The sequence below is a fragment of the Micromys minutus genome (assembly GCF_963924665.1).
Source record: "Micromys minutus genome assembly, chromosome: 10".
Lineage (NCBI taxonomy): Eukaryota > Metazoa > Chordata > Mammalia > Rodentia > Muridae > Micromys > Micromys minutus.
The window spans coordinates 21,662,525-21,689,257 of NC_137979.1; the positions used below are offsets into that span (position 1 = coordinate 21,662,525).

General features: G+C 48.2%; 3 protein-coding genes across 5 annotated transcripts; 2 read left to right on the plus strand and 1 right to left on the minus strand.

The window, feature by feature from the left end:
• Positions 1-2,341: 2,341 nt before the first annotated feature.
• Positions 2,342-4,395, plus strand: CLDN7 (claudin 7). Its single transcript, XM_080922343.1, has 4 exons — positions 2,342-2,966; positions 3,729-3,893; positions 4,003-4,087; positions 4,174-4,395. The coding sequence occupies exons 1-4, from the start codon at positions 2,744-2,746 to the stop codon at positions 4,334-4,336; spliced, it is 636 nt and encodes a 211-aa protein (XP_080778469.1). The 5' UTR covers positions 2,342-2,743; the 3' UTR covers positions 4,337-4,395.
• A 405-nt stretch (positions 4,396-4,800) lies between these two features.
• On the minus strand, positions 4,801-16,399 carry ELP5 (elongator acetyltransferase complex subunit 5). 2 transcript variants are annotated; one of them, XM_080924621.1, is made up of 8 exons: positions 16,050-16,399; positions 15,839-15,899; positions 15,669-15,749; positions 11,703-11,923; positions 7,304-7,485; positions 6,205-6,300; positions 5,808-5,908; positions 4,801-5,218 (listed from the first exon to the last, which is right to left on the minus strand). In XM_080924621.1, the coding sequence occupies exons 1-8, from the start codon at positions 16,093-16,095 to the stop codon at positions 5,104-5,106; spliced, it is 903 nt and encodes a 300-aa protein (XP_080780747.1). In that variant the 5' UTR covers positions 16,096-16,399; the 3' UTR covers positions 4,801-5,103. The 2 variants fall into 2 exon arrangements, with proteins under 2 accessions (XP_080780747.1, XP_080780748.1); XM_080924622.1 differs by lacking the exons at positions 11,703-11,923; positions 15,669-15,749; positions 15,839-15,899; positions 16,050-16,399 and adding an exon at positions 10,893-11,634.
• A 147-nt stretch (positions 16,400-16,546) lies between these two features.
• CTDNEP1 (CTD nuclear envelope phosphatase 1) lies at positions 16,547-25,596 on the plus strand. 2 transcript variants are annotated; one of them, XM_080922586.1, is made up of 9 exons: positions 16,547-16,700; positions 17,058-17,420; positions 19,901-19,967; positions 20,059-20,177; positions 20,363-20,434; positions 23,764-23,880; positions 23,982-24,093; positions 24,653-24,737; positions 25,163-25,596. In XM_080922586.1, exons 2-9 carry the CDS (start codon positions 17,319-17,321, stop codon positions 25,221-25,223), a joined length of 735 nt encoding a protein of 244 aa, XP_080778712.1. In that variant the 5' UTR covers positions 16,547-16,700; positions 17,058-17,318; the 3' UTR covers positions 25,224-25,596. The 2 variants fall into 2 exon arrangements, with proteins under 2 accessions (XP_080778712.1, XP_080778713.1); XM_080922587.1 differs by lacking the exons at positions 16,547-16,700; positions 17,058-17,420 and adding an exon at positions 19,397-19,578.
• The last annotated feature ends 1,137 nt before the right edge of the window (positions 25,597-26,733 follow it).

The following is a 26,733-nucleotide window of genomic DNA, read 5'->3' on the forward strand; positions in this document are numbered from 1 at the left end:
GGAGGATCCCGGTGAGTTCAAGGCAGTCTTGTCAACATAGCAAGTTTCAGAACAGCCAGGGCTACAAGAGGCATCGGGTCACGTAGAACTGGAGTCACGGAAGGCCGAGTCACCACGTGGATGTTAATGACGGAACACTGGTCTTCGTCGAGAACAGAAAGTGTTCTTCATTGTTGAGCTGTCTCCCAAGCCTCCCATGAGTGACTTTTTAAAATAAAAAATGAAAGATTTAAGTATATGTAAAGAGAGTGCTCTGGGGGTGAACGTAGGAAAGGGTGGGGGCAGGGAGATTGCTTTGGCGGCAGTTGTCTCCGGGTAATAGCTAGACAGCAGCTAGGCATATATCGGTGGTGGTAAATGACAAATATACAAACAAGGGGATAATGAGAAACACGGGCTTTCAGAGCTGGAAGGCACTCCCCTTCTGGAAGGCTGCCTTTAAACGGTCTATTCTTCTGCCTCCATCTTCCAAAAGCATGAGCCAACCACATCCAACCAGGAAACCACCTTAAAACAAAAAAACAAAACCCCAGCTGTGTAGAGTAGCTTCACATCTATAATTCCAGCATTGGAGAGGCAGAACCAGGTGGCCCTCTTGTGAGGCAAGCCTAGTCCACACAGTGAGTTTTAACTAGCTGGAGCTACAGAGTGAGATCCTGTTTCAAAAATACCAACCTACTCACCAACCAACCAATGAACCAAAACAAACCATCCCACAAAACAAAATCTGAAAGGTCAAAAATAGACACAAATAAGAGAGCTCACAAAGTTCTGCGTTTTCTACAAAAGCGGGTATATTGGCTGAACAAGAAGGACACTAAGTGTTTACTGGATAAATAAAGGATTTATAGAGACATGTGTAAGGGGAAGGAGAAGGTGTTGACTTTAAAAACTATCAAGAGGGGTCTGGAGAGATGGCTCAGCGGTCAAGAGGACTGCTCTTCCAGAGGACCCAGGTTCAAATCCTAGGACTCACATGGCAGCTCACATCTGTCACAAGGTCCTGACAGCCTCACAAAAACTTAATACTTCTCACAAAACACCAGTGCACATATAAGTAAATTAAGAAAAAAGTAGCAAGAGGAAGAAAGACCTGTGAAGGTCTTGGGGGCAGAAGGAGCGGTAGACTGCAAGAAAGAAGTAGAAATAGATTAGGGGAGGCAGAGATGGACACATTGTGCTACTGGGCTCCAAGGGTCTGGGAGACACAATCATAGTCTGGAAGTGAGGGAGGAAATAAAAATGTAGAAGGCAGGAAAGGGGGAAAGATCAACGGGAGGAATGGGACCCTTGGGAGCCACGTTGGGAGGGACGATGGGGTCAAAGTTTTGGAAGAGTCAGAATGAATGTAGGTCTTTTACATGAGCTAAGGTTTTTAAAGGATGAATGAAAGGCCACCTTGGGGAGTCAGGTGCTGGAGTGGGTCGGAGGGGACGACGTGAAAGGGCACACAAATAGGTCAGAATGAAGAGAAAGTTTCTGGCTGGGGAAGGAGGTGAGGAAAATGGAAGGTAAGCTTGAAACCACAACCTGAGGAGGGGAATGTTGGGCGTAGCGTGGCAGAATTTCTGACCTAGGTCTTCTCGGAAAGCTTCTTCAGGTAGAAGGAGCCTGTAAGTTGGAGGAGACGCTGACAGGCTTAGGTGCTAAGTCCTGGTACCCACCAGTGGGTCCCGGGACCAGGCATGCGGGGCTGTTGCAGAGCCACGCCCTGTGGAAGGCTGGCATGGAGGCTTGGGCAGTGAAGCGGTCGGTTGCTAGACTGTGTGTCTGGGTGCAGAAATTCCTAGAAGGGTGCAGCGCGAGTGATTTTGCCATAATGGGTTAGGGCCCCTGAAGATGAGACAGGTAGGAGACTAAAGCAAAACGAGCTGAGAGTGGAGGCGAAAGTCGGGCTGGACAAACATCACGCGCTGAAACCTGCAGGGGAAGGGGTGGCGGGGAGCCTTCCCAGGGGCGTCTGCGGCCACTGGCTCCACGGTGACTCAGGCGCACCGGTATGGGAAAGAGAGGAAGGGGCCACCTGCGGTCTGCAGGGTAAACTCCGACCCCAGGGACTTCTGAGAAGCGGTCGCCTACTTCCCATCAGCGGTTAGAGCCAGGCAGATGAAGGGGCGTGACCCTGGAGCTCAGGTTTCTTCCTCTTCACCTGGGCCAGGAGGGGGTAGGGGCCAAGACTTCCGGTTCAGGTGAGTGTCCCTTTAGTGACGTCAGGTCACTTTCGACTGCCCCTCTGGTCCCGCCCAAGCTCCTGCGCTCCGGGTGCCTGCGGGGGCGCGTCCCCGACGCCCTACATATATATACTCAGGTGCGCCGCACCTGTTCGCCCGCACCTGCCGACTCCCCGCCAGCTCCCTCGGCCGCGCACCGCAGCCTGGGGCCGAAGGGCCCGCTTGCTTTCTGGGGGCCACGCCCTAACAGCCCCTGCACTTCTTTGGGTAGTGTCGGAGCACGCCGGAGGGAACCGCCTGGCCTTCGGGGACCGCTTTTGTCTGGAACCAGTCCTTCGGGCGAAGCCGGTTCCCACTGCTGTGAGAGTGTCGCTTCACCGGAGGGGACGATTTGTGTTTACCTCGGTTAACAAGATTGGTAGTTACCCGGTCCAAAGAAAAAAGATTTTTTTTTTCCTCCTCTGGGTGACTTAAAATCTCTATCCAAATTTTCTTGTGTGGCTGCTCCCCTGGTTTTTGCTTTACTGTAGGGTCGCCCTCCCGGCGCGCCCCATCTTTTCTGAGACAAGGAAATGGCCAACTCGGGCCTGCAACTACTGGGCTTTTCAATGGCCATGCTTGGCTGGGTGGGCCTAATAGCGAGCACTGCCATCCCGCAGTGGCAGATGAGCTCCTATGCGGGCGACAACATCATCACAGCCCAGGCCATGTACAAGGGGCTCTGGATGGAGTGCGTCACGCAGAGCACCGGCATGATGAGCTGCAAAATGTACGACTCGGTGCTCGCCCTGCCGGGTAAGGCCGTGGGACCGACGGGGTGGACGAGCCCGGGGTCAATGTGTCCGGGTTGGGTGTGGGGCAGGGCCGAGGCCGCACAGCAGGGCGCCCGGGGTTGCCAGGGAGGAGGAAGTGGACGCCTTGGGCGCAGTCGGTGGGACAGGGAGGGAGCGAGCCTGGGATCTAGCTGTTCCACGTGGGCCCACGCCCCTTTGCCCAGATTGAAGGGGGAAGCCCTGGACGAAATAGCCCACAACCCCCGGGAGTCAGTGGTTTCTCTGCTTCTTTCTCTGGACAAAAGAGGGACGGAGGTGCTCAGGGCCGCAGAATCGTGCCCTCGTTAGACGTGGGACCGCACTTGTGGCCTCTAATCTTATCGGCCGATTAGCTGAAGCCACAAACCTGGTGGCCTCGATAGCAGGGCCAAAGCTAGGACACGCGCCGGCTGGTGTGGCCCAAGCGAGGGCCTTAGCCGCCACCTGCATTTCTCTTTCGGCCCCTTTCTCCCTTCCCCCCTACCTGGAGCAGTTTCATCGAAACCTTGGTGCCCCGGGCGGGTTCTGGAGCGCAGGGCGGGGCGGGGAGCAGAAAGGCCTTGGTGGCGGGAACCGTCGGTACAAGGCCTGCCTTGGACTAGGGGGCCCCAGGCTGCCGGAGGAACCCGACCGGCAGACCACGGTCCAGGGGTTAGTGGGCGCGGTCTGCAGCGCTTAGGCTGGCGCCATCCTAAGGCGACCTGCCATTTCCAGCAATGACCGCCTTCTTCCTCCTTCTCTGCAGCGGCCATGCAGGCCACTCGAGCCTTAATGGTGGTGTCCCTGGTGTTGGGCTTCTTGGCCATGTTTGTCGCCACGATGGGCATGAAGTGCACACGCTGTGGGGGAGATGACAAAGTGAAGAAAGCCCGTATAGCTATGACCGGAGGAATTGTTTTCATCGTGGCGGGTGAGCCTCGGGGGTCCAAGGTGGGACTAAGGCCCCACTCTTTCTTCCAGAAGAACATAGCCAAGGTCTTGTCTGGACACCCAAATAAGAATCTTTTTTCACTTTCTAGGTCTTGCTGCCTTGATAGCATGCTCCTGGATAGGCCATCAGATTGTCACAGACTTTTATAACCCCTTGGTACCCATGAATATTAAGTAAGTCTGTCTAAAGAGTCAGATATGTGGACTTGGGACATGAAGGGCATCAGGTCCACGTTTTGACTCTTACTCTCTCTCCACAGGTACGAGTTCGGTCCTGCCATCTTTATTGGCTGGGCAGGGTCTGCTCTGGTCCTTCTGGGAGGTGCCCTGCTGTCTTGCTCCTGTCCTGGCAGTGAAAGCAAAGCTGCATACCGTGCACCCCGCTCCTACCCCAAGTCCAGTTCCTCCAAAGAATACGTGTGAACTGGGGCGCCATGCCTGTGGGCATGGTTTGAGGCAAAGGCCTCCTGGTCATGGCACCCTCAAACATCGTGTACAGTTCCTTTGGGGGAGGGCAGTGGGGGGGGGAGGCTGGGAGAGGAAGACAAAATATGGGGAGGGTGTGCTTTTGTACAGTAATAAAATTAAGTTTTGGAAATTAGGTCTTTTTAGGCCTTTCTCGAGACCCAGATCCTTGCACAGGAGTTGGAACTAAAGTGTACCTACAACAACATAGCACCAGCGGTACCCCTAGGCCTTTAGTCCCTACCTTCCTCGGTCTACTGCCTCAGCTCTAGTCTTAGATTCTTACCTACTCTCCCCCAAACTTCATCCCCGTTATCATTGTGTGCCCTAATGGTGTATGGGTGGGTATGTGTCGGGCAGAGGGTAGCTTTGTGCAGTGGGTTCCAGGAACTGAACTCAGGTCACTGGGAATGTGGTAACAAGAACCTTTTATTGTCGCTATCTCCCCACCCCAACATCTACTCTTGTTCAAGCAGTTACCAGAGGTTTTGATTAACACACACACACACACACACACTTTATTAGAAATGGGCAGGGGAAGAGGGATTTCTTATTTTCTGGGCACACACTACGCCCTCACCACCCTTTTGCCCCAGCTTGATGCTGCTCCTTGGCTCACAAGACAGCTTCTACAGACAAAGCAACGAAGGCAGGTTAGGGACAAGGTAGAGTCGGCTAATAGCAGGATGGTCTTGAGCCCACAGCCTTCCTCTTCCATTTGTCTGTCAAATATCTAGGTCATCATCTGGGTCTTCTTGGTCCACATCATCAAAAGCATCTGGCTCATAAAAGATGCGGCCAGTGGTCTGGCCTGACGATGGATGCAGCAGAGCTTGCTGTCTGTGGAAGGAAGGAATGATGAGGGTGGGCGCTAAGTCAAATCCAGACAGTTCCTTCTAGGAGATGAGGATATTAGAATAGGTAACCCACCCTAGGTCTTTGTTCCTTTTCCTAAAGTTCTGAGAGTCATCATCACTGAAGTCCTAGGTCCTGGAACAGGGACTGTCCTGTACTACTTTAATAAGCCCAGGTCTTTAGCTCAAAGGCAAAGATTCTTTAGTCTTGTTTCACACCCACTCACACACCAGGTACAGAGCAAGAAGCATCTCCTGAGCTCCTGTGAGCAAGTCCTTGAGACACTCATATACACTGTGGTTTTGTCACTGCTGCATGGAGAAAAGGGTGACCTCCCCATCTGGTCTGGCTCTACTGGCCCATGGCTACTCAGGGTCCATGGCTCTACTAGAGAGAAATACAGAAAGGTCCTCCCTCACTGTGGGTATTGGGTATATAGGTGGGTACGGAACCACTCCCTAGACTTGTCTCTGGAGGTGGACTTCAGCCCCTATAAAATCTTGAGGTTAATCAATAACCTGTCATTACCCCACCTTTCTGTGACACAGATGCTGAGATCCAAGCCCAACCTTACTTTTCAGAGCTGAACTGGAAAGGCAGAGTGAGGCTGTCTCTGGCTTCTCTTTCTTTCTTGGACAAGTGAAGGTTAAAGGTCAAATGAGTCGTGCGATCCACCTGTAGGTAGAATGCTGTGATTGCTCAGTTCCACTTAAGTCCCAGACCCCCAGCATCCATACTTTTCTTCCCCATCCCCCTTTGGTTTTTTGAGTCAGGGTTTCTCTGTGTAGTCCTGGCTGTCTTAGAATTCACTCTGTAGACCAGGCTGTTCTCAAACTCAAGAGATCCTTTGCCTCTGCCTCCTGAGTGCTGGGATTGTAAGTGTGTGCTACCACTGCCCCGCTGATCTCTCGTTTTTCCTTTTGCCAGACTCTAAGCTCACACCTTTGTTCTGGCCTTGCCATTTTTGATACCTGGGTTGTGTGAGGATCCGGGTGTTGCTCAGAATGGAGGGGAAGCCCTTCACGGAGATCCAGGCTGAAGTCAGGAAGAATGGAGAACCACCAAGTCTAGGGAAGGAAAAAAAAATCCCTTCACTCATTTGCTGTAAGGCCCTTAATTTGTTATGCTAATCAACTTTTTTCTTTTCTTTTTGAGACAGGGTTTCTCTGTGTAGCCCTGGCTGTCCTCTCAAGTGAGGATATCAAAGGTGTGCACCAGTGTGTTTGGCTGGCTTGTGAGCTCTTGAGCAACCCTGAGTTCAAATCCTGGTTCTTATGCTTGATTACTTAGGTGACTTAGATGTTAACATACCTGGGGTTGTTCCCCAGTCTGAATAACAAGGTGAAACAATGGCTTCAAGCACAGAAGTAAAACCCAGGTTGGGTGCAGCACACACCCTTTAGCCCCATCACTTGGGAGGTGAACAGATCTCTGTGGGTTCAAAGCTAACCTTAATCTAAAATAAAGTCAAGTTCCAGGCTGAAAAAGCTACACAGTGAGACCCTGCCTCAAACCAAACCAACAGTTAGATCAGCTTTCCATTGTTTTCTGAGGTAGAACCTCATGTGTCGCCCAGGCCGTCCTGCAGCTTACTAGATGTCCCTTAACTCCTGATTCTCCAGCCTCTGCTTCCCAAGAGAACATCAATTTATTGCTCATCCCATCATGCTGCTTGTCCTGGCCAGTTTGATGTCAGTTTGACACAAGTCATCTGAAGCCTAAATTGAAGAAATGCCTCCATAAGAGCCAGCGGTGTTTTCTTAGTGACTGAGTGGGGGGAGGGGTGGGCTCCGGCTGGTGGTGCTGGGGTCTATAACCATGCTGAACAAGCCAGTAAACCGCTCTTGCTTTCTTCCATGACCTCTGCAGCAGCCCCTGCCCCCAGGTTCCCTGCCTTAAGTTTGAGTTCCTGTCCTGGCATCCTTCAAGGATGGACTACAATGTGGAAGTGCAAACCAAATAAACCCTTTCAACATTAGGTTGCTTTTGGTCCTAGAAAGCAATAGAAACCCTAAGACACTAGCCTTTCCTGGATCCTAATCTCCAGTCTTCTCTGTTGTCTATGCTGACCTGGTAAGTTGCACGTTGTTGGGGCCTTCGACAGAGGATGGAGGCTGAAGTCTGGTCCATTTTACCACTCAGAGTAACCTCTGTGTGAGCAAGGGTGTTCAATGCTCCCATGGGGCCAGGACCATGAAGCTCTTCATGTAGCAGGCCCAGGACCCGTACCTGCTCTATTAAAGAGTTATCACCTGGACAGGGACAAGAAATGCAGAACATGAAAGACATCAGGTAGCATTTTTGTGAAGGCCTTAGGAACAAACAGTGAAAGGAAGAAATGACCTACCATAACTGGTAACTGGACTTACCCTTAGCCAACCTTCTTAGCATCTCACCACATTGCTCGGTGCCTGTTAGTCCACGCCTTAATTATTCAATGTGGATATGATCAGGGGACCACTGACTTTGATATGAACAATTTATCACGTGCCTACAAACTTTGCAGCCTCACGGTTACGGAGCTGCTGTATGATGTGCACGTCAGCCTCTTCCTCCCTCCTTGGGAGCATTACCAAGATACACTGCACCACACACTTCGGCACACTTTATTTTTTACATTTACCTTATGCATGTGTATGTCCCATGGTGTGCATGTGCCATGACATGGAGATCGGAAGCATGTAAATTGTTCGTTCATTTACCGTGTGGGATCCAGGCATTGAATAGAGGTCATTAGATTTGTTGGTAAGCATCTTTATCCATTGAGCCAGATTGTTGGTTGGCCCAACTTGGCACATTTTTGCAATTAAAAAATATCTAATTTGAGATAAGGTCTAGCTGGATAGTCTGGATCTTGACTAGGCTGGTATTGAACTCATAAAAGATTATGATTAAAGGTCATGTGTGCCACCACTGCCAAATCTAATCAAACAAACAAACAAACAAACAGGTTTATTTTTATTGATGTGTATGGGTATCCAGAGACCAGAAGACGGTGTTAGTATTTGATCCCCTAAAACTGGAGAAATAGGTGGGTGTAGGTGTTGGGAACCAAATTCCAGTCTGTTGGAGGAGCAGCAAGTGTTCTTAACCACTGAGCCACCAGCTCTCAACATCTGCATTTTTATATAGGCCAACATTTTTAGATCAAACTGAACAACAATTTCAGCTGGCATACTGTCCTAAGCTATCTATCGTACTCTAACACTTTTTGGAGGGTGGGGGAAGGGTCTTATGTTGTCCAGGATGGTTTTAAACTCACAATAAAGTTAAAAATGACATAGATGTATTCTGCTTCTCTAGTACAAGGACTACAAGGCCTTCACAACCACATCTAGACCCCCCAGCCTTCCTGTAGCTATGAGATATACATCTTCTGGTACCTATAGAGCCCTTCCTGCCTTCTAAATGAGCCACACTTCGTCTGCCTGATCCCCGCTCCTCAATGTACGTTCCTTATTTCATGTATGTGAGTGCACTATAGCTGTGTCAGACACACCAGAAGAGGGCATCGGATCCCATTACAGACGGTTGTGAGCCATCATGTGGTTGCTGGGAATTGAACTCAGAACCTTTGGAAGAGCAGTCAGTGCTCTTAACCACTGAGCCATCTCTCTAGCTCCATAAGTTTCTTTATTGAGTTCAGTGCACAGATCAAAACAATCCCTCCATCTTATATGCACTGTCAGACCATCTTATAACCATTACCTCTCACTTTTGGTCACTTTCTTTGAGACAGGGTCTCAAGTAGTAATCTTAAGTTGTTATTGAGGATGAGCCAGATCCTCCACCTCTGAAGTTTTGGATTACAGGTGTAAATCACACACCTCATACAGTTTGTGTGATCCTGAGAATGAACATAGACCTTTGTGAATGTGGAAATTCATTTCCAGCCATTTACTTCTTTATCTTTTATGACCTTTTATAAGGTCAGTCTTTGCTTTTCCGTTATTTAAAACTGTACCTGATATTGCACTGTATTTGTATTTGTTAAAGGAGTGAATGAGGGGGTTAGAGATGTAGCTCAGTTACTGAGCACACCCGCCTGGCACACCAGAATCCCTGGCCTCCAGCCTTAGCACCTTGTATACCGAGCATGGTGGTACAGGCCTGTACTCAGTGTCAGGAGGCAAAAGCAGGGGATCAGAAGCTCAGGGTGGACCGTCACTATCACCTAGCTGGACTGAGAGCATTACAGAGAACCACAACTGACCAAAGTGCAGAGACCCAACAATGGTGATGCCTGCCCAGCTGACACAGGGACAGCACAACTCCCGCAGTCACAGATGACACAGGGACAGCACAACTCCTGCAGCCACAGCTGACACAGGGACAGCACAACTCCCGCAGTCACAGATGACACAGGGACAGCACAACTCCTGCAGTCACAGATGACACATGGACAGCACAACTCCTGCAGCCACAGCTGATACAGGGACAGCACAACTCCTGCAGTGACAGCTGACAAAGTCACACAACTCCTGCAGTCACAGCTGACAAAGTCGCACAACTCCTGCAGCCACAGCTGATGGGTCACCTCTGGAAAGGGGACAAAATGACTAAAAACCAGAGGAAAAGGAAGTTCACTCAGATTTCATCTCTTAGAAACATCAGAGCAGCTACACCCATTAAGTCGTACCAACATGGCTTTGTAAACAAGACCCGAGCAAGGGAGACCCCGACAGACAAGCTAACACAGGGCCTGAGCCCTAGACAAAGAACTACAAGAAACTAAGGAATACTAAGAGTAAGAGAAATAACCTTTCCAAGGAAAAAGCGCCCCAATTTGCTATAGAATAGCAAGGGGTCAGCCCTGAAATCATACACGTACAAGAGACATGGCACAAACCAAGCAGGTTAGCAACGAGTTTGAGGGAGGGTGTACATGGGAGAGGCTGGTGGGAGAGAAGGGAAAAAAAATGATCTATTATATTTTAATTAAAAAAATTACTAGGGAAGGGTATAACATTTGAACTGTAAATACAGAGAATATCCAATAAAATTAAAAAAAAAAAAACAAACAAACAAGTATCCTGGAAACTTAATGCACAAATTTTTACTAAAAAAAAAAAAGGTTGTTTAAGGTCATCCTTGGCTATATACCCAGTTAAGGCCAGCTTTTTTTTTTAAATATATCTCTATTTATTTTATGTATGAGTACACTATAGTTATCTTCAGACACACCAGAAGAGGGCATCGGATCCCATTACAGATGGCTGTGAGCCACCATGTGGTTGCTGGGAATTGAACTCAGGACCTCTGGAAGAGCAGCCAGTGCTCTTAACCACTAAGCCATCTGTCCAGCCCAAGGCCAGCTTTGATTTATAATCTTAAGGGCTGTATGAGACCTTCTGCTAAAAAAGTGGAGAACTAACGACAGAACTATACATAGAACTGGCACTGAGTGAAGTTAACAAAACCAACAAACAGGGACTAGAGAGAGGGCTCATCCGTTAAAAGCACTGGCTGCTTGTCTTGAGAACCCAGGTTCCATGGCCAGAACCTACACGGGGTGGCTCACAGCCATCTGTAATTTCAGTTTCATGGGATCCAATGCCCTGCTTTGGTCTCTCCAGGCATCAGGCAACCACATGGTGTACAGACATACATGCAGGCAAACGTCACACAAAAAAATGTAAGCCGAACAAAATCCTCACACCTCTCCTAATCTGGGTGTGGTGCTGTGTTCCAGCAGTGGAGGCAGATGCTCTAGGTTCCAGACAATCCTGGAGAACAGACCCTGTATAAAAAACCAACAAAACACCCCACCAGGGCTGGAGAAATGGCCGAGCATTTAAGGCTTCTTGTTTCACAATTGTTAGGACCAGGTTGAATCCCAGCACCCACTTAATAGGCTCAGTACCCAGAAACATAATGTAACCCCAGCTCCAAGTTGGCTAACTGAGGAACTGGGGCTCGCTGGCTTCCAGCCTAGCTGAGTAGAGTCCCAGGTTCAGGGACAGACAGACTCTGCAGAAAAGAAATAGACAAGAATGACAGAAGGCACCCAATTCTCTCTCCCAGCCTCCTTCAGAAGCGGTATGTGAATCCGTACACACATCTGCACACATCAGATATGGGTGTGCATGCTCACAAGCACACAGTTTTGTTTTTTTGTTTAGTTTTTTGATAAGGTTTCTTTGGGTAGACCCTGGCTATTCTGAAACTAGCTCTGTAGACTAGGCTGGCCTTGAACTCACAGAGATTCATCCAACTGTCTCTGCCTCCCAAGTGCCGGGGTTAAAAGTGTGTCATCCATGCCCAGCTAGATACACATAAGTCTTAAAACAATAAATCTCCAATTCCAACACTGTACCCCCAATTCTCCCCAAAAGGAGATGACAGAATGTCACACTGGAGATCCCTCATGCCTCTTGTTGGAGTGGAAAGGAAAGGAAAGGAAAGGAAGGGGTGACACTCTTTGGCAGGAGGAGCTGGACTAGGGTAAAGACCAAAGGGGGAATCGCACCTGGGTTTACGTTTCGCTGGCTCAGAGCATGTAGGGCTTGACAGAGTGTGACACAGGGAATGTGGCACAGCAGCCAGCTGAGAGAGTCAAGGGCAATGGTGACTGAGCCACCATCTGTCCTTCTGCACATGGATCTCAAGGCTTTTAGAGGCTCTTCAGGGTCAGCTTCCCCAGGTTTTGACCAGTTAAGAGGGTCTCTGAAGAGGTCATGGTAAACCAGGCTACAATGAGAAAACAGAAGACACATTACAACCTTGAATTTCTTCCTAATTTTTGGACTCTTTCTTCAATTTTCACCAACACCTGAAATATTAATAAAAGCTAATTCCTGGAAGGATTTAGTAGCTGACAGCACAGATTTTTGTGTCTCATAACCTAAGTTCCAAGCTTGGCTTTAGACCTTGTCTAGGATCACCTAACTGGAAACTCTACCTACCCTTCAAAGTTTTTTGACACCAGTTCCAAACTCTCTTTCTGGCTGTCAGAGAGTTAGGCATGTTCTTGGGGGAGGACTGGAGTTCAGTTCCTAGTAGGCTCATATGGCCTGCCACTCTACTTTCAGAGGCTCTGATGCCCTTTTCTCAATTACACAGGTACCTACACTCATGTGCACAATCCATTACTAAAAAACAAACCATGCCAGGCTCTGGTGGAACTTGGGAGGCAGAGGCAAGAGGATCTCTAAGTTCAAGGCCAGGGTGATCTGCAGACTGAGTGCCATCCAGGGTTACATACACAGAGAAACCCTGTCTTGAGATACAACAACCCTCCCTGCCCCCGAAACCAAACCAAACAAAATTTTGCTAAACTAGACATGGTGGTGCAAGCATGTAATCCTGCAGTCAGGAGGCAGAGGCAAACGTATCTCTGTGAGCTCAAGATCTGTCTGGTATATAAGTGCCAGGCCAGCAGGGATATGTACTGGAACCCTGTCTCAAAACCAAAGCCCAAGCAACAACAACAACAAAAGCCCTCTCCCGTATAGATGCACAGGGCCTCGGTCATTTCTTACCATTGTTTCCTAAGGTTTACTAGGCTAGGAAACAAGCCTGCCCCATCCACTGTTCTATCCCCAGTGTCCTAGCACAGCACCGGGTTTTTGGTCTTCAGTTTAGATACACCTAGTGAGTGAACATGGGTACCACAGTAACCTTCCTAACTAGTCTCCACATCCAGGCTGCCTTGTTATTACATTCTTTACAAGGTAATCAATGGACTAGTGTTTCTAAAAGGTATGGTGTGACTAACTCTCTTCCAACCATCCTTGGCTCCGGAAGTCTGACTTCCAGTCAGGTGCCTCTTTATCTCTCTGACCTCTGATGCTCCTTCGTCCCTTACTTTGTTGCTTCCTTTGCCTTTAGGACAGGTCTGTGTGTGCAGTGAGTGCTGATGCAAGCCTGACTCCAGGACTAAATTAAGCTCCACCCAGAATAACTTAAAGGGCAGACTGTTCACTCTCCCAGCTCAGAGGTCAGCAGACACACTGCCCATCCTTTTCCTTCTAGGATCTTTGCTTTGGACCCCAAGTTGTCACCAGTCCTCACTCAGCTGCCTGAAACTCCAGCGTCAGGTAATCCGAGGTTCCTAAAAATCTACCTGTTCCTCCAATTACTATTAGTAGTAGTTTTAGGGGTATGGCCAAAACTGTTGTGTGGTCATGGATGACCCTGAATTTTTGACCTGCCCGTCTAAACTTCCTAATGCTGGAACCACAGAACCCAGGTTTATGTAATGCTAGAAGATCAGATTCAGGAGTCTGAGCAGGCTAAGGAGGGACTCCATTACCCACAGGGCCATGCCTCTAGTCTCTAAAGAAGCTTAATGAGGATTCTATCTCACTTTAATTATGTATATATGTGTATGTGAGTACAGGTGGCCAAGGAAGCCAGAAGAGAATATTAGATATCCTCGAGCTGGAAATACAGGTGCCCTGTGTAGGTACTGAAACCCAACTGAGGTCCCCCTTCAAGGACAGTAGACACTCTTAACTGCTGAGCCATCTTGTGTTTCATTTCTAGTACTATTTCCATTTTTAAAAAATTGTTTATTTTATTTAACTTAATGTGCATTGGTGGTTTTGAGTGTATTCATATCTGTGTGAGGGCATCAAATACAGCTAGTCAGCTGCCAGGTGAATGCTGGGAATTGAACCCAGGTCCTCTGGAAGAACTACTAGTGTACTTAACCAGTGAACCATATCTCCATCCCTTATTATTATATTTTCTGAGACTGGCCTGGAACTCACTATGTTGACCAGGCTGGCTGACTCTTGCCTCTCAAGCTCAGGTGCTGGTATAAAGACATGTGCTACCGTGGGCTTCTGGATAGTAGGCATCTGCCCTAGGGCCTCCTAGGTGTGGCACGTGTCTTCAATCTCAGAATTCAGGAAACAAGCAGGGAGATCTCTGAGTTTGAGTCCAGCCTGGTCTACAAAAGTAGTTCCGATACACTGAGGACTACACAGAGAAACCCTGTTGTGAAAAACAAAATCAAAACCAAAAAACAAACAAGAGAAAACAAGCAGCAAAACAAGCCACCACTGCCCAGTTAGAGAACTAAAGATCTTTTTTCTAAGCACACTAACTCTTCACTTGATTCTACACACAATGAAAGATGAAGGCTTAGCACACCGTCTTCACACTGCGCCATTCTCTTTACTTCAATTTTTGAATCACACTCCACTCACTTCAGCACTTTAGATATGTCAGTCATTTAAAAAAATATCAATTTTATATTTATGAGCACACTGCAGCTGTCTTCAGATACACCAGAAGAGGGCATCAGATTCCCACTACAGATGGTTGTGAGCCACCATGTGGTTGCTGAGAATTGAACTCAGGACCTCTGGAAGAGCACTCTTCTGATTTCTGCAAGCACCAAAGCATGCCCATGGTCCACAAATATAGGCAAAACACTCATACACATAACAAAACGAAACCTTTTAAAGTAACATTGCCCTTTTATCATATAATAGTGAAAACACCTCAAGGAAACAGTCATTTAAATAACTAATTATTTGTGCCTTTTAAAGAATAAGATTTTATATTTATTATTCATTTAGAGACAGGGTCCCCCTACATAGCCCCGACTGTAGAACTGTATTACGTAGACCAGGATGGCTTCAAATACTAGAGATCTGCCTGTATCTGCCTTGAGTGCAAGGATTAAAAGTGTGTACTACGAAAGTGACCTTATGCCATCTCTTCTTCTTCTTCTTAATGATTTATCTATTTTATATAAGTACACTGTAGCTATCTTAAGACACACCAGAAGAGGGCATCAGATCTCATTACAGATGGTTGTGAGCCAAATGTGGTTGTTGGGATTTGAACTGAGGACCTCTGGAAGAGCAGTCAGTGCTCTTAACCACTGAGCCACCTCTCCAGCCCAAGATCAATATTAAAAAAAAAATTAATCAAATATCCTTTTCTGAGGAACTAAAAAAATAAAATGGGGGGAAAAAAGTTCTGCCCAAAGGTTAATTTAGCCTATTACCCTTTGGAATTAGTATGTTCCTTTATCCTGCCCTGTGTTTTTGATTCAATTCTAGCATCTACAGTCCTGAGCCTTATAATAAGGCCTAGAACAAAACAACTCCAAAGATACTTATGAAAGATGGCGTCAATTTTAGGAGAAACTCAAAAGTTTCTTGCTTGACTATTAACCTGCAAGCATTAGAGCCAGAATGCTTATGTATATACAGCAAAATATCTAAGAGTCAACTGCTCTCTTTTGTTGAGTGTGCAACCGCCTCATGTTCCTTTCCATCACCGGTGTATCCTTTCTCCAGTCAAGTTGTCGAGCTGGGGCTAAAGTCTCTAAAAGACACCTCGCTAGACTTTTAACTTTTACTGTCCCAAGCCGTCCGATCCCAGTTTCTCCATAATATGGGATTCTGTGCTGTCTGTTGAAGAGAAGCCCTTAGCATTTGTAGCTCGAATAAAACCCGTTTTAATGTATACTTACCGGCTGTTGACATCAGAGCCGAGACCTTCGCGAAACTCTTCTTCACTCACTTCACAGCCCAGAACGTGGACTTGCTCCCCACTAAGGCAGAGATGAAGGAAATATGTTGAAGAATGAGGTTACCGGCTCCCTTCCCGGGACGGACCAGGAGAAGCTGTGGGCTAACTCACCGAAGTGCAGATTTCTTGACAAGAGCCTTCAGGAGACTACGCCCCTCCCACTCCACGGAATCTGTGGAGAGCCAAGCATGGGTGAGATCTACTGAGCCCTCAGGTCTCCGACCACGACTTCCACCCCTAGCCGGGTATCCCCGGCGGGTACTCCAGGCTCCCGCTCCTTCAGCCAAGCCCAAGGCTACCACCGCATGCCTTTATCCCTCACCTCGAAGAAGCACCAAACCACCGATGGCTAACAACGAGTCCAGCATCTCTGACGCCTTTCGACGCCTTCTGATGTCGTCACCACCAAGGAGGCGGGGCACTTACGATTGCTTCCAACCTTAAAGGACTTCAAAGTCCGGGACGAAGACCCTGTTTTCTTTTTTTATGTTCAGTATTCTCAGGAAGCTTACTCCGAGGGGCCGCTCCTGAGCCTCTGTACACAGTCCTAGAGAAGACATCCTTAATCTGTTCTTGCACCATGACTGGGGAGAGAAGGGCCGTTGGAACAGTTATCAGTGGGATGGGGACAAGGATAGAGGTCGCACGAGCGCCAATCCCCAAGAAGGTCCGAACCTGGGAACAAATGACGTAACTCGGCCACGCCCACACCGTTCCAGGCTTCTCTCCAGGTCCCGCCCCGCAGTAACCTTGTGCGCGTGCGTAACGCTGCATCGCCCCCCATCAGAGCACTGCTTTCCTTAACTCTACCCTCCCTCTCCAGAATGAGTTGAGGGAAACTTCAATCCCGGGGAAGTGAATACACGTCACTACCGGAAGTAATGTCAGAGGGGAAGAGGAGGAGGGAAGAGAGGAGTGAGCCCTTTGGGCGGTAAAATGGCGCCTGTCAGAGTGGGAAGCCCAGCTGCAGAGGGTACAGCCCCGCTCCTCAGCGGCTAAGAGATCCTGATCTCGGGGAGGGGGAGGCCACTTTGGCCCAGCGCTCCGCGCCCTTTGGCTCCCCCTCCCCCTCCTTCCCAGCTCCTGCGCGCAGGGGCCCCAAGAGTCGCTGCGGCCCACCGCGCGCCGTCGCCCCCGCCCGCCCCCTTCCCGGGGCAGACCCCTAGCGCGCCTGCGCAGAGGGCCACCCTTCGCTTCCCCCTTCCCCTCCCATCTCCCTCCCTCCCTTCTCCCTAGCCCCCTCCCCCACTGCCCCCTCCCCCAACTCTCCATCCCCTTCCCTCCTGGTCTCAGAGGACCCTGTCCTAGCCCGACCTGTTTCGGCCTGCAGCCCACACGAAGTCGTCGGTGCCACTTCCCGCTCATGTGGGCCCCCGCGGGCTGCCCACGCCAGTCCCCCAGTTCCCGGTTCCGCTGGGCTTTCCCTTCGCTGGGGGTGGCTTTCTGAGCCACCCACTCCGTGCTCATCTCTGCAGCCTCTCCTGCCGCTCGGGGCCCCCGTTCCCCCTCCCTGCGGCGGGGGGCTGCCCCCGGGGGGCTGGCGGAGCTGGGCCGCGGGGGCCCCGGGGCCGGCGGTGCCGGGGTCATCGGGATGATGCGGACGCAGTGTCTGCTTGGGCTGCGCACGTTCGTGGCCTTCGCCGCCAAGCTCTGGAGCTTCTTTATTTACCTTTTGCGGAGGCAGATCCGCACGGTGAGTTTGCGTGGGTGATGGCAGTGGTGGGGTCCTCTGTCCGCGGTGCTCACGGAATTTTGTATAGTGTTGGGCCTCTGTTTTGGGCCTAGGAAGGGAGCCTTGGCCAGAGCTTTACCCGCTGGAGAAGTAGGACACCTTTAAGTAGGATTTAGACCTTAATAAAAGAACCACAATTTTGGGTGGGTTTGATTTTTTCTTTTTAATCTGTCTAAATGGGATAGGATTTGGCAGTTCTTGGGGGGCTAGAATGGTGCTCTCTTTAAGAAAGCTAGTGCTGTTGCTAAAGAAGGAAGAGGCGGGGAACACCTGTTTGCTGGTAGCCAGAACTGTTGATGTTGATATGGGCTTTGGAGAGACCCTCCTGTTGAAAGAGTCAGACTCCTTTGTCAGTGGTGTGGATGGGTAGGAGGGCATATGTAGCAGGTATGGGAACTTGGGGAAAAGCCTTGGGTGTGAAAGAACTCTTCCAAAACGGCTCTGGAAATCCCTAGTGTGTGTGTTTGGGCTTGTTAAGACCCCGGGACAGAAAGCGATGCTTTTACAGTAGGCATCTTTAGTTGTAAGAGGCTGCACATTAACGTTGGGTGTCTCGTTGGAAGACCTGGCTATTAGCTGGAGAACATCTGAAGGTGGGCATGTTTCTCCAGGGTTCTCTAAGCGGTTATGAAGGGATAGCTAGAGCGCAGAGACTGTTTGGATGAACCCAAGCATCTCTGGGTCCTCAAGCTTTTCTCCAAGGTAAAAATGATTACAGCTACCATCACTTCTTAGTGAATATGCCCTCATCACTTCACCTCTGGAGTAAATCTCCTGGTTAGAGTCTGGGGCACATGAGTGAGCCTGGTGGAAGCTTCTGCAGCCAGAAGGACTTTGGTGGCACTGGTAGAAGACTTGACTTGTTCATTCTCTGGGAGTTTGTTTATTTCTTCCACTTCCTGCTTTAGGGTAAGGATTATTCTGAGCAGCGGTTATAAATACACCTAGTCTGCTAAGATAAGACAAGATCCATTCTAGGTGAGGCTGACCAGGTGTGGGCTGTCGTTTTCTGTATGCATTGACTCTCATTCTTTCTTTCTGACCTTGTCCCGAGAATCCTCCCTGACAGATTTTTTTCTTCCTTTTTCTTTTTAGTGTAGTAGTGTTCATCTCTAGCCCAATTATTGAAAGACTAGTTACTAGTTACTTCCTAAACTGCTCTCTTCTGTAAATCACTGACCCCACAGCCTTTTGTCCTCCCTTCCCTTCCAGTCTGGTTTCTTCCCCACGCCCTCTCTGGCAGAAACTTGGAGCATTCCCTACATGCCCAGCATGTGCAACCTGAGATAGCAGGGCAGGACACCCGAGCTGTTTGAGCCCTCATCACAGCTCAGGGAGAAAAGAAGGGCAGATGCTTTGGGATTAAAGAAGACTGGGCCTTTTGGTTTTCACAGGGAATGTGTGGCTTAGGGCCTCAGAATGGACTGAAGAGCATTTGTATGTTAGAAGAAAAGAGCAGAGGAGGGAATTACCTACCAGGCTTTGCATAGAAGCCCTGGGGATTAGGGCATAGCTTCTGGAGTAGCCTTGGAGAAGCAGAGCTGGGTAGCTCAAGGTGGTGCTGTTCTTGTCCCTTTCCCCTCTTTCTGTCACAGTCCTTATGTCACTCTGCCCTTCTCTATCCTGTCAGCTTGGCAAGTAGAACTTTAATGTTTTCTACATTTCCCTGGGCACCAGGATAAAGAGGCTCTTCAGACATTCACTACAGCTTGTGACTTGGCTCGTAGAAACCGAAGCGGACAGGTGGCTGGTTAAAATAGTCCTAGTGGCCCCTAGCCAGAGGAACTTAGCTGACCTGACACCCCCTGGATTCCCTCAGCTACTGTTCCTCTCAATGATCCAAGAACTTCCTTCCCTGATTCCTACTCTCTGCCTGCTAAGTGTGAGGTTCTTGGTTCCCAATGAAGGATGACAAGAGTCAGCAATGAAGAACTCCTGAGGTGAAGGAAGGGAAGGTGCTGTGAACCTCTTTCTTTGTTTAGTGTAGCAGGGTAATATCACAGTAAGAGATACTCTGCTGTTAAGTCGGTTTCCTTGCTACAGTTTTTGAGGCAATGGAAAATTAGGCATGACTGAGAGGAATTCATGTTCTCGTGGATGTTTCGTTTTAACTAAGAGGGTAAGTCTAGCTGCAGTCCTAGGCATGGAGGTGTCTAATCCTTGCTGCCTGTTTCATTGTTTTTTAAACAAGGATAGTGACAGTATCACTAGGATTTTGTTTTGTTTCCATGGTTCTGGAACTTGAACCTAGAGTGGATCTAATTGTCCATTAGATAAGTGTCCTACGATTGAACTTTACCTGTGTCCCTATTAGGATTATGTATGAGGTTCTGATCGTATATGCAGTGCCAGGCATATGCTAATGTTCAGTGGTGGTTGTTACTGTAATTAGGAGGATTTCCTTTTAAGGGATTCTAATTCTCATCTCTCACTATTCTTAGGTAATTCAGTATCAAACCGTTCGATATGATATCCTCCCCTTATCTCCTTTGTCCCGGAATCGACTAGGTGAGTATATCAGATAGGACGGCTTCTAGAAGGTGAAGCGGGGCTTTGGGCTGGAGGTGGTTTAGTGTTATTACTTCTCATTGTGGTTCAGCCCAGGTGAAGAGGAAGATCCTGGTGCTGGATCTGGATGAAACTCTTATTCACTCTCACCACGATGGGGTCCTGAGGCCTACCGTGAGGCCTGGAACACCTCCTGATTTCATCCTTAAGGTATGTGGAGATTATGGGATGTTCGTGTCTCTCACTGTGTCCAGACATAAATGCTCTTTCCCAGAGTTAGGGCTTGGTAAGACCTGGCACCAGGGTCAGCCAGAAGGAGAAAAGCAGGTAGTGGGCATGGGTCAGGGCTGGCGTGGTACTTAGGAGTTCCCTCACCCCGTCCTTGTATTCTGCAGGTGGTAATAGACAAACATCCTGTCCGGTTTTTTGTACATAAGAGACCCCATGTGGATTTCTTCTTAGAAGTGGTGAGTATGCATGAGCTAATAGGGGGTCCCTGATGAAAGAACAGTTATAGAGTTCTGGGTGCTTAGGGGATCTGGAAGAGAGGGTGAGAAGTTGGTGTAGTAGTTGGGTTCTCTAGAGGAACAGAGCCAATAGAATATAAATAATAGCTTATATCAAAATAACAAGTTGTCTCATACCTGAGAAACTGAGAACCTGGTAGATGTGCAGTCCCCAGGCTGGGTGGCTCAGCAGTGGGAGCAGCCCTACAGTGTTTGCCTCAGGCTGGAGAGGCTGACAGTGTGGTAGTTGCTCAGCCCATGAAGCGGGTGCTGAAAACCTGGAAGGTTCCTGAAGGGCTGCTGGTCCTTAATGATAGGTGCCTGGAAATACTGGGTGTGCCATCCGTGAAGGAAGCAGCTGTAGCAGTACGGTGCATCAGCACAGAGGTGGGGGGAAGGTCAGATGAAAGAGGCAAACAGTCCTTCTAACATGCTTTCCTACCTGGTCTGCTGCCAGAAGGGTCCACCAGTGCTCGAGGTGGGTCTTCCCACCTCAGTTAAGGCAGTGAGGAGGGCTCTTCTGTTGAGTTTGGTGGTTCTAACTGTGGCAAATTGACATTAAAACCAAACATTACAATCCATCCTTTGTCACCTGAGAAATTAACTTGTCACTTTAAAAACCATAATCTTGGGTGGAAGGGATGGCTCGGTGGTGGGTAGTATGGGCTGCTTATTCAGAGGGTCTGATGCTATGTATAAGCACCCGCATCAGGTAGCCCACGACTGCTTGTAACTCAGCTCCAAGGCTCTCACGCCTGTGGCCTTCACGGGTACTTGCACTCACATGTGCATACCCATATCCACATAAACATAAAAAAATCAAAAAACAGAAATCAAAAGCCATTAAGAAAATGAAAAAACATAAAAAACAAACAAAAAAACCCATAAAAAAATCAAAAGCCATAACTTCATGCAGGGACATATACCTATATACAAATAAATAAATCTTACAAACTCTAACTTTAGTCCCTAAGTCCTCAGTAATATGAGTTAAAACTTTAAAAGTCTCACAGTCTTCAAAAAATTTCAAGCTGGGTGGTGGTGCTCCAAGTCTGAATTCTGGCACTTGGGAGGCAGATCTCTGAACCTCTGAGTTCAAGGCCATCCTGGTCCACAGGGTAATTTCTAGGATAGCCAGGACTACACAGAGAAACTCTGTCTTGGGGGAAAAAAAAAAAAAACAAAGCCAAGCCAAAACAAAACCATTTAAAGCCTCTTTAAAACATTCAGAGTCTTCCTGCAAAATCAAGTTACTTCCTTATCCCAAGAGGGAAGAAGCCGGGGCAGTTACCGTCAAGTCACAGCAAGGCAACATCTGGTGCTGCAAACCACGCCCTTCAGCTCATTGCCTGACATTTGGAACTCACCTAGATTTCCTGAGCTCTAAAGGGCTTGGGCAGCATCACTTCTCCAGGCCTGCCTGCCATCGGTAGCACAAACAGCTTATCTCAGGCACAGGCCAGCCATGTTCCACATCTGCCAGCGTGCTTCACGGCCATCCCAGGATCCTGGCCTACACAGTATGCTAGGGTCTCTGCTGTAACTAAGGTGGCACACTTACCAGTTGCTTCCTAGCTTTTCAGGATGTCTGACCTTGTCCCAGCAACAAGCCTTAGCTTTTCTTCATAATCTTTCAGTCCTGGGTTTTCTACTGTAACTGAGGCTGTACCTCCATCAGTGACCTCTCCTGGCCTTTCATATGCCAAGCTTCAACTTTTCTTCACATCCCTTTAACTCTGGAGTCTTCATACCTTTAAAACAAGTAGTGCCATGTGAGACTTTGAAACACACCAAGTTTGGCCGTCACCTTTAGATTTAGCCTCAACCCCCTCTAGACCGTAACTTCTGTGTGCCAACCCCGAGGAAATAGTTTCTGGATTTCACCTCAATGATGCTAGTTTCTTTCTTAATCACAAGTGATTCTTCAGCCCTAGCTAACCAGCATCCATTGTCCCATTAAAGCACAGGTTTCTCTTCTACAGACGTGTTACATTGTTGTTTGAGACAGGATCTCTCTGTGTAGTTCTGATTGTCTTGGAACTCACTATATAGACCAGGCTGGCCTCCAACTCAGAGATCCACCTGCCTCTGCTTCTCTAGTGCTGAGAATAAAGGCGTGCTCCATCATACTTGGCTTTGGTCCATAGATTTCTTTTTATTAAAGAGTTGTTTTGGTTTTGGCTTTTAAATTTTATGTATATGTGTGAGTGCCTATATATGTCTGTGTACCATGTGCTTGCCTCATGTCCCTAGAGGCCTGTCGAGGGATCACATAGACCTGGAGGTGCAGGCAGTTAGTTGCTGCCTGATGTGGGAACTGTGTCCACAAAGCCTTTTTTTTTTTTTTAAACTCTTGTAGTTATTTTATTTATTTTTTTAGACAATCCACAGAGTCTTAATCCAAAACATTACACTAACCGTTCTGGTAGTCTCGGTTTCCCTATGTTGTCTGCATAGTTCTCAGCATTATCTTCTAAGCTTTCCCAAGAGAGCTCACTAAGCAATAAATATTCAATGGTTTCTTCAGTTCAGAAGTTTCAAATGCTTCCACAATCCTCCCTCAAATCAACATGGTCCGGTCTGTCACACCAAGATCCCATTTTCTGCTGCCAATTTGTAGGAGGGTTTTCTATAGGAGCAGAATTGATAAGATAAATATGTATTAAAAGAATTTATTCAGTTACAATAGTCATGAGTTGTACACCCAAGAGGCTGAGAATCCCCAGAAAATGCTGTGTCCTTGTTGAAGAGGTGAATGACTTGACAGTGGCTTTAGTGCTCACCCATGGAGAGCAGTGCTACCCTTGGGTGGGTTGTCCTGAGTTGTGTAAGAAAGCAAGCCAGTAAGCAGCATTCCTCTGTGGTCTCTACTAGTTCCTACTTCCAAGGTTTCTGCCTTCCCTCAGGGATGCAATGTGACCTGGGAGTTATAAGTGAAATAAACTCTTTCCTCCTCAAGTTGGTTTTGGTCAGTGTTATAACAACAGAAAGGCAAACTAGAATAGTGAGTGGGTAAGGACAATTTAGTAAAGGAGAGGCTGTGGAAGACAGGCAAGGTAATGGTTTTTAGTAGCTGGGGGGGGTACAGTGATACATTCTGTTCTTTCACAGGCAGCTTACACTTCTACATTTGTGTCTCTGGGTCTTAAGGGTCTTGGTTGCCTCAGACACCGAGTGGAAGTTTGGTAGGGAGTTTAAATATTTTGTGTTTTCACAGGCTGCAAAAGAACCATGATGTCTAAGTGTTGTTTAGTTTGTATGACATTGTATTCCTCTCCAACCTACTTCAGGTAAGCCAGTGGTATGAGCTTGTGGTGTTTACAGCAAGCATGGAAATTTATGGCTCTGCTGTGGCAGATAAACTGGACAATAGCAGAAGCATTCTTAAGAGGAGATACTACAGACAGGTAAGGAGCCAGAATCGGGTTTGAGTGGCAGGTTACCAGGGTGGGAGGTGGGAGTGGGGATGAAGGGGTGCGTGTGCTACCATAGTCCTCTGTGTTTTTAGCACTGCACTTTGGAGTTGGGCAGCTACATCAAAGACCTCTCTGTGGTCCACAGTGACCTTTCCAGCATCGTGATCCTGGATAACTCCCCCGGGGCTTACAGGAGCCACCCAGGTATGGGAAAAGGTCTGTCAGGACCAGGACCTGCTTCTAAGGACATTTTAGTTTGGGCTTTATTTCTGAGACAAGGTCTTTTTATATAACACTGACCTGACTCTGTCTTATTGGTTCTGGGGGTGAAATCCAGGACCTCACACTACATTCTAGGCAAGCATTATACTATTTAGCTATACCTCTAACTCCTTCAGAGGTTGAATACAGGGAGCTAGGAGGCAGAAGAGTGACATCCTGGTTCAGAGTTTGGATTCCCTACTGTATTATAGATCTGAATGTAAGTCTGTTTTAAATGAGGTATCCACTCTTGTGTCTGTTTTATAAATGGAACTTCATTATCAAATTCAGTTCAAGGGAGCTACAGGGGTAGTTTGACCAGAACTCCAGCTCAAGCTGTTGTGAAATCTATTCATTCTCTTTGAAATTTGAGGAAAAATAAGGGTTTTAGATGGTTGACTTGGTGGGTGAAAAAATGGACTTTTAAGTAATAATATTCAGGAAGATCTCACAGGCTCCTGAATTCTTTGTCTTCTCTCAATTGTAATTTTACCTACCCTAGACAATGCCATCCCCATAAAATCCTGGTTCAGTGACCCCAGTGACACAGCCCTTCTCAACCTTCTCCCAATGCTGGATGCCCTCAGGTAAGGGAAGTCACCTGTAGGCTGAAGGCTTGTTTTTTGTTGGTGGTGGTTTTGTTGTTTTGTTTTGAGACAAATTCTTTTTACACAGTTCATGCTGGCTTAAAACTTGCTTCTTGGAACTTGTTTTAGTGATTATAGGAGCACACTACCCAAAACTGGCAACACTTGGGTTGCCAAGGAAAAAAGGTGGGGGAGATCTAAAAGAATTGGGAAAAAAAAGTGATTCAGAACTTAAGTGTATGGGCCAGGTCTTCTTACTCCAGCACTTACTGCTTGTAGCCTTTTGGCTTCTATCCATTTGAACCTGTGTCACTGTGAAAGTGGTATCGAGTTGTGTCCTGTGCAGTGAGACTCATTGTATTAGTGTTGTGAGGGTGTCAACTGTAAGGTATTCATTCCACCAACACAAGTTACTGTCATTTCAGGTTCACTGCTGATGTCCGATCGGTGCTGAGCCGAAACCTTCACCAACATAGGCTCTGGTGACAGCTGCTCCCCCTCCACCTGAGTTGGGGTGGAGGGGAGAGGGAGGGAGAGCTCATGGGACAGCCGTCTGTTGCCCTGTCCAGTGTGAGGACTGCCTGGGCAGAGTCTGCCCCTCCCACCCCTCTCTGCCCTGGGAGCCCTACACTCCACCTACGGAGTCTGGATGGACACACGGGCCAGACTGTGAAGCAGCCTCACTGTGTTCACACTCCGTGGAAATGCCAGACTGGGACAGGCGAAGGCCTAGGGGAGCCGAATCCGTCTGGTGAAGAGGCAGGACTGGCCAGAGTGACAGACATATCCCAGAGGCTCAAAAGAAGCCAATTCAACTTTGTTGTGATTTGATTTTTTAAAAACTCTTATACAAAACTGATCTAATTCTTCACTCCTGCTCCAAGGGCTGGGCTGTGGGTGGGGACTGGGATTTCGGGCCACTGGATCTTCCTCAGACTTGTCCCTCCCTTTTCCTCATTTTTTTTTCTTTCCCCAGTACCCCATACCTGTAATCAGCTCCTTTCTTCCTTCCTCTTTTAAACCATGCATTATAACTTTGAAACCAAAGCTGCCCTAGATCCTTCTCTGATGTTTTTGGAAGCAGAGGGAACTTCGTTGACATCTGTTCTGCCCCCGAAGCAGACAAGGGAAGATGCTGTTTGGAGTTGTGGTGGGATTAAGCACAGGGATAAAAGTTCATGTCAATGTTTGGCAGGAAAGGCCTCCGCAGACTGGATGGAGTCCTTGATGGTATCATAGTGGAAGAGCAACTTTAGGATATAGAAGGCTGAAGAGGGAAAAATCTAGAACCCTCGAAGGGCATACAGCTGGAGAAAGGTTGGGCTTGTCTGGGAAGTTGACGTGGACAGGCTGAGGGCGCTGCCTACAAGCTGTTGGCACTCCAGCAGTAGCTTGGGGCGGAACCCAGTTTCCTGGCACCTCCTCTCCAGAGCCGGGCCTACTTTCTGGCACCCGCCACGTGATTCTCCGCCCTTTTTGAGATCACATGATTTTATCGACAACACTGCGAAATGTGTTCCTCCGCCCTGGTGTAGTCCCTATCTGGGACTTTTGCAGTTTCTATTGGTCCGCCTGAGCCTTGAGCATTCTCTGCGTGTCTGCAAGCCTCCTTTCTGTTTTATGGTGTCTTTATCCACACATTGGGCACTACTTTGTTTTGGTGTCAGCAGAAACCTTCAGCGTAGCAGCACATTTCATGAATACTTAGATTTGTAATTGCCTTTCTCCAACGTAATTTCCGAAAATAACTGCAGAACTAAATCTCATGACTCCCACTTGATACCAGTTTCGTTCTCGGCTTTGTAATGTGGGGCTACCCGGAAAAGGGTTTTCAGTTGACTTGAAACGACAACAATCTTATATGCGTAACCCACAAATTGATTCCAAAGCAGTTACGCTGAAGGCGTAAAAGGACCGGGTTGCGCTACGCCAGCGGCGCTAGCAAGCTGAGCTACCGGCATATGTCGGCAGGCGGGGCTGGTCCGGATGGTGGGGG

Excerpts from the sequence above, each read along its gene's own strand:
- CLDN7 (XM_080922343.1), top strand. The coding sequence starts at position 2,744 with ATGGCCAACTCGGGCCTGCAACTACTGGGCTTTTCAATGGCCATGCTT. Across the intron at positions 2,967-3,728 it reads CTCGGTGCTCGCCCTGCCGG|CGGCCATGCAGGCCACTCGA; the intron begins GTAAGGCCGTGG and ends CCTTCTCTGCAG. Across the intron at positions 4,088-4,173 it reads TTGGTACCCATGAATATTAA|GTACGAGTTCGGTCCTGCCA; the intron begins GTAAGTCTGTCT and ends CTCTCTCCACAG.
- ELP5 (XM_080924621.1), bottom strand. The coding sequence starts at position 16,095 with ATGCTGGACTCGTTGTTAGCCATCGGTGGTTTGGTGCTTCTTCGAG. Across the intron at positions 15,900-16,049 it reads TGGTTTGGTGCTTCTTCGAG|ATTCCGTGGAGTGGGAGGGG; the intron begins GTGAGGGATAAA and ends GGCTCTCCACAG. Across the intron at positions 5,909-6,204 it reads CGGATCCTCACACAACCCAG|GTGGATCGCACGACTCATTT; the intron begins GTATCAAAAATG and ends TTCTACCTACAG.
- CTDNEP1 (XM_080922586.1), top strand. The coding sequence starts at position 17,319 with ATGATGCGGACGCAGTGTCTGCTTGGGCTGCGCACGTTCGTGGCCTTC. Across the intron at positions 17,421-19,900 it reads TGCGGAGGCAGATCCGCACG|GTAATTCAGTATCAAACCGT; the intron begins GTGAGTTTGCGT and ends CACTATTCTTAG. Across the intron at positions 20,435-23,763 it reads TGGATTTCTTCTTAGAAGTG|GTAAGCCAGTGGTATGAGCT; the intron begins GTGAGTATGCAT and ends AACCTACTTCAG.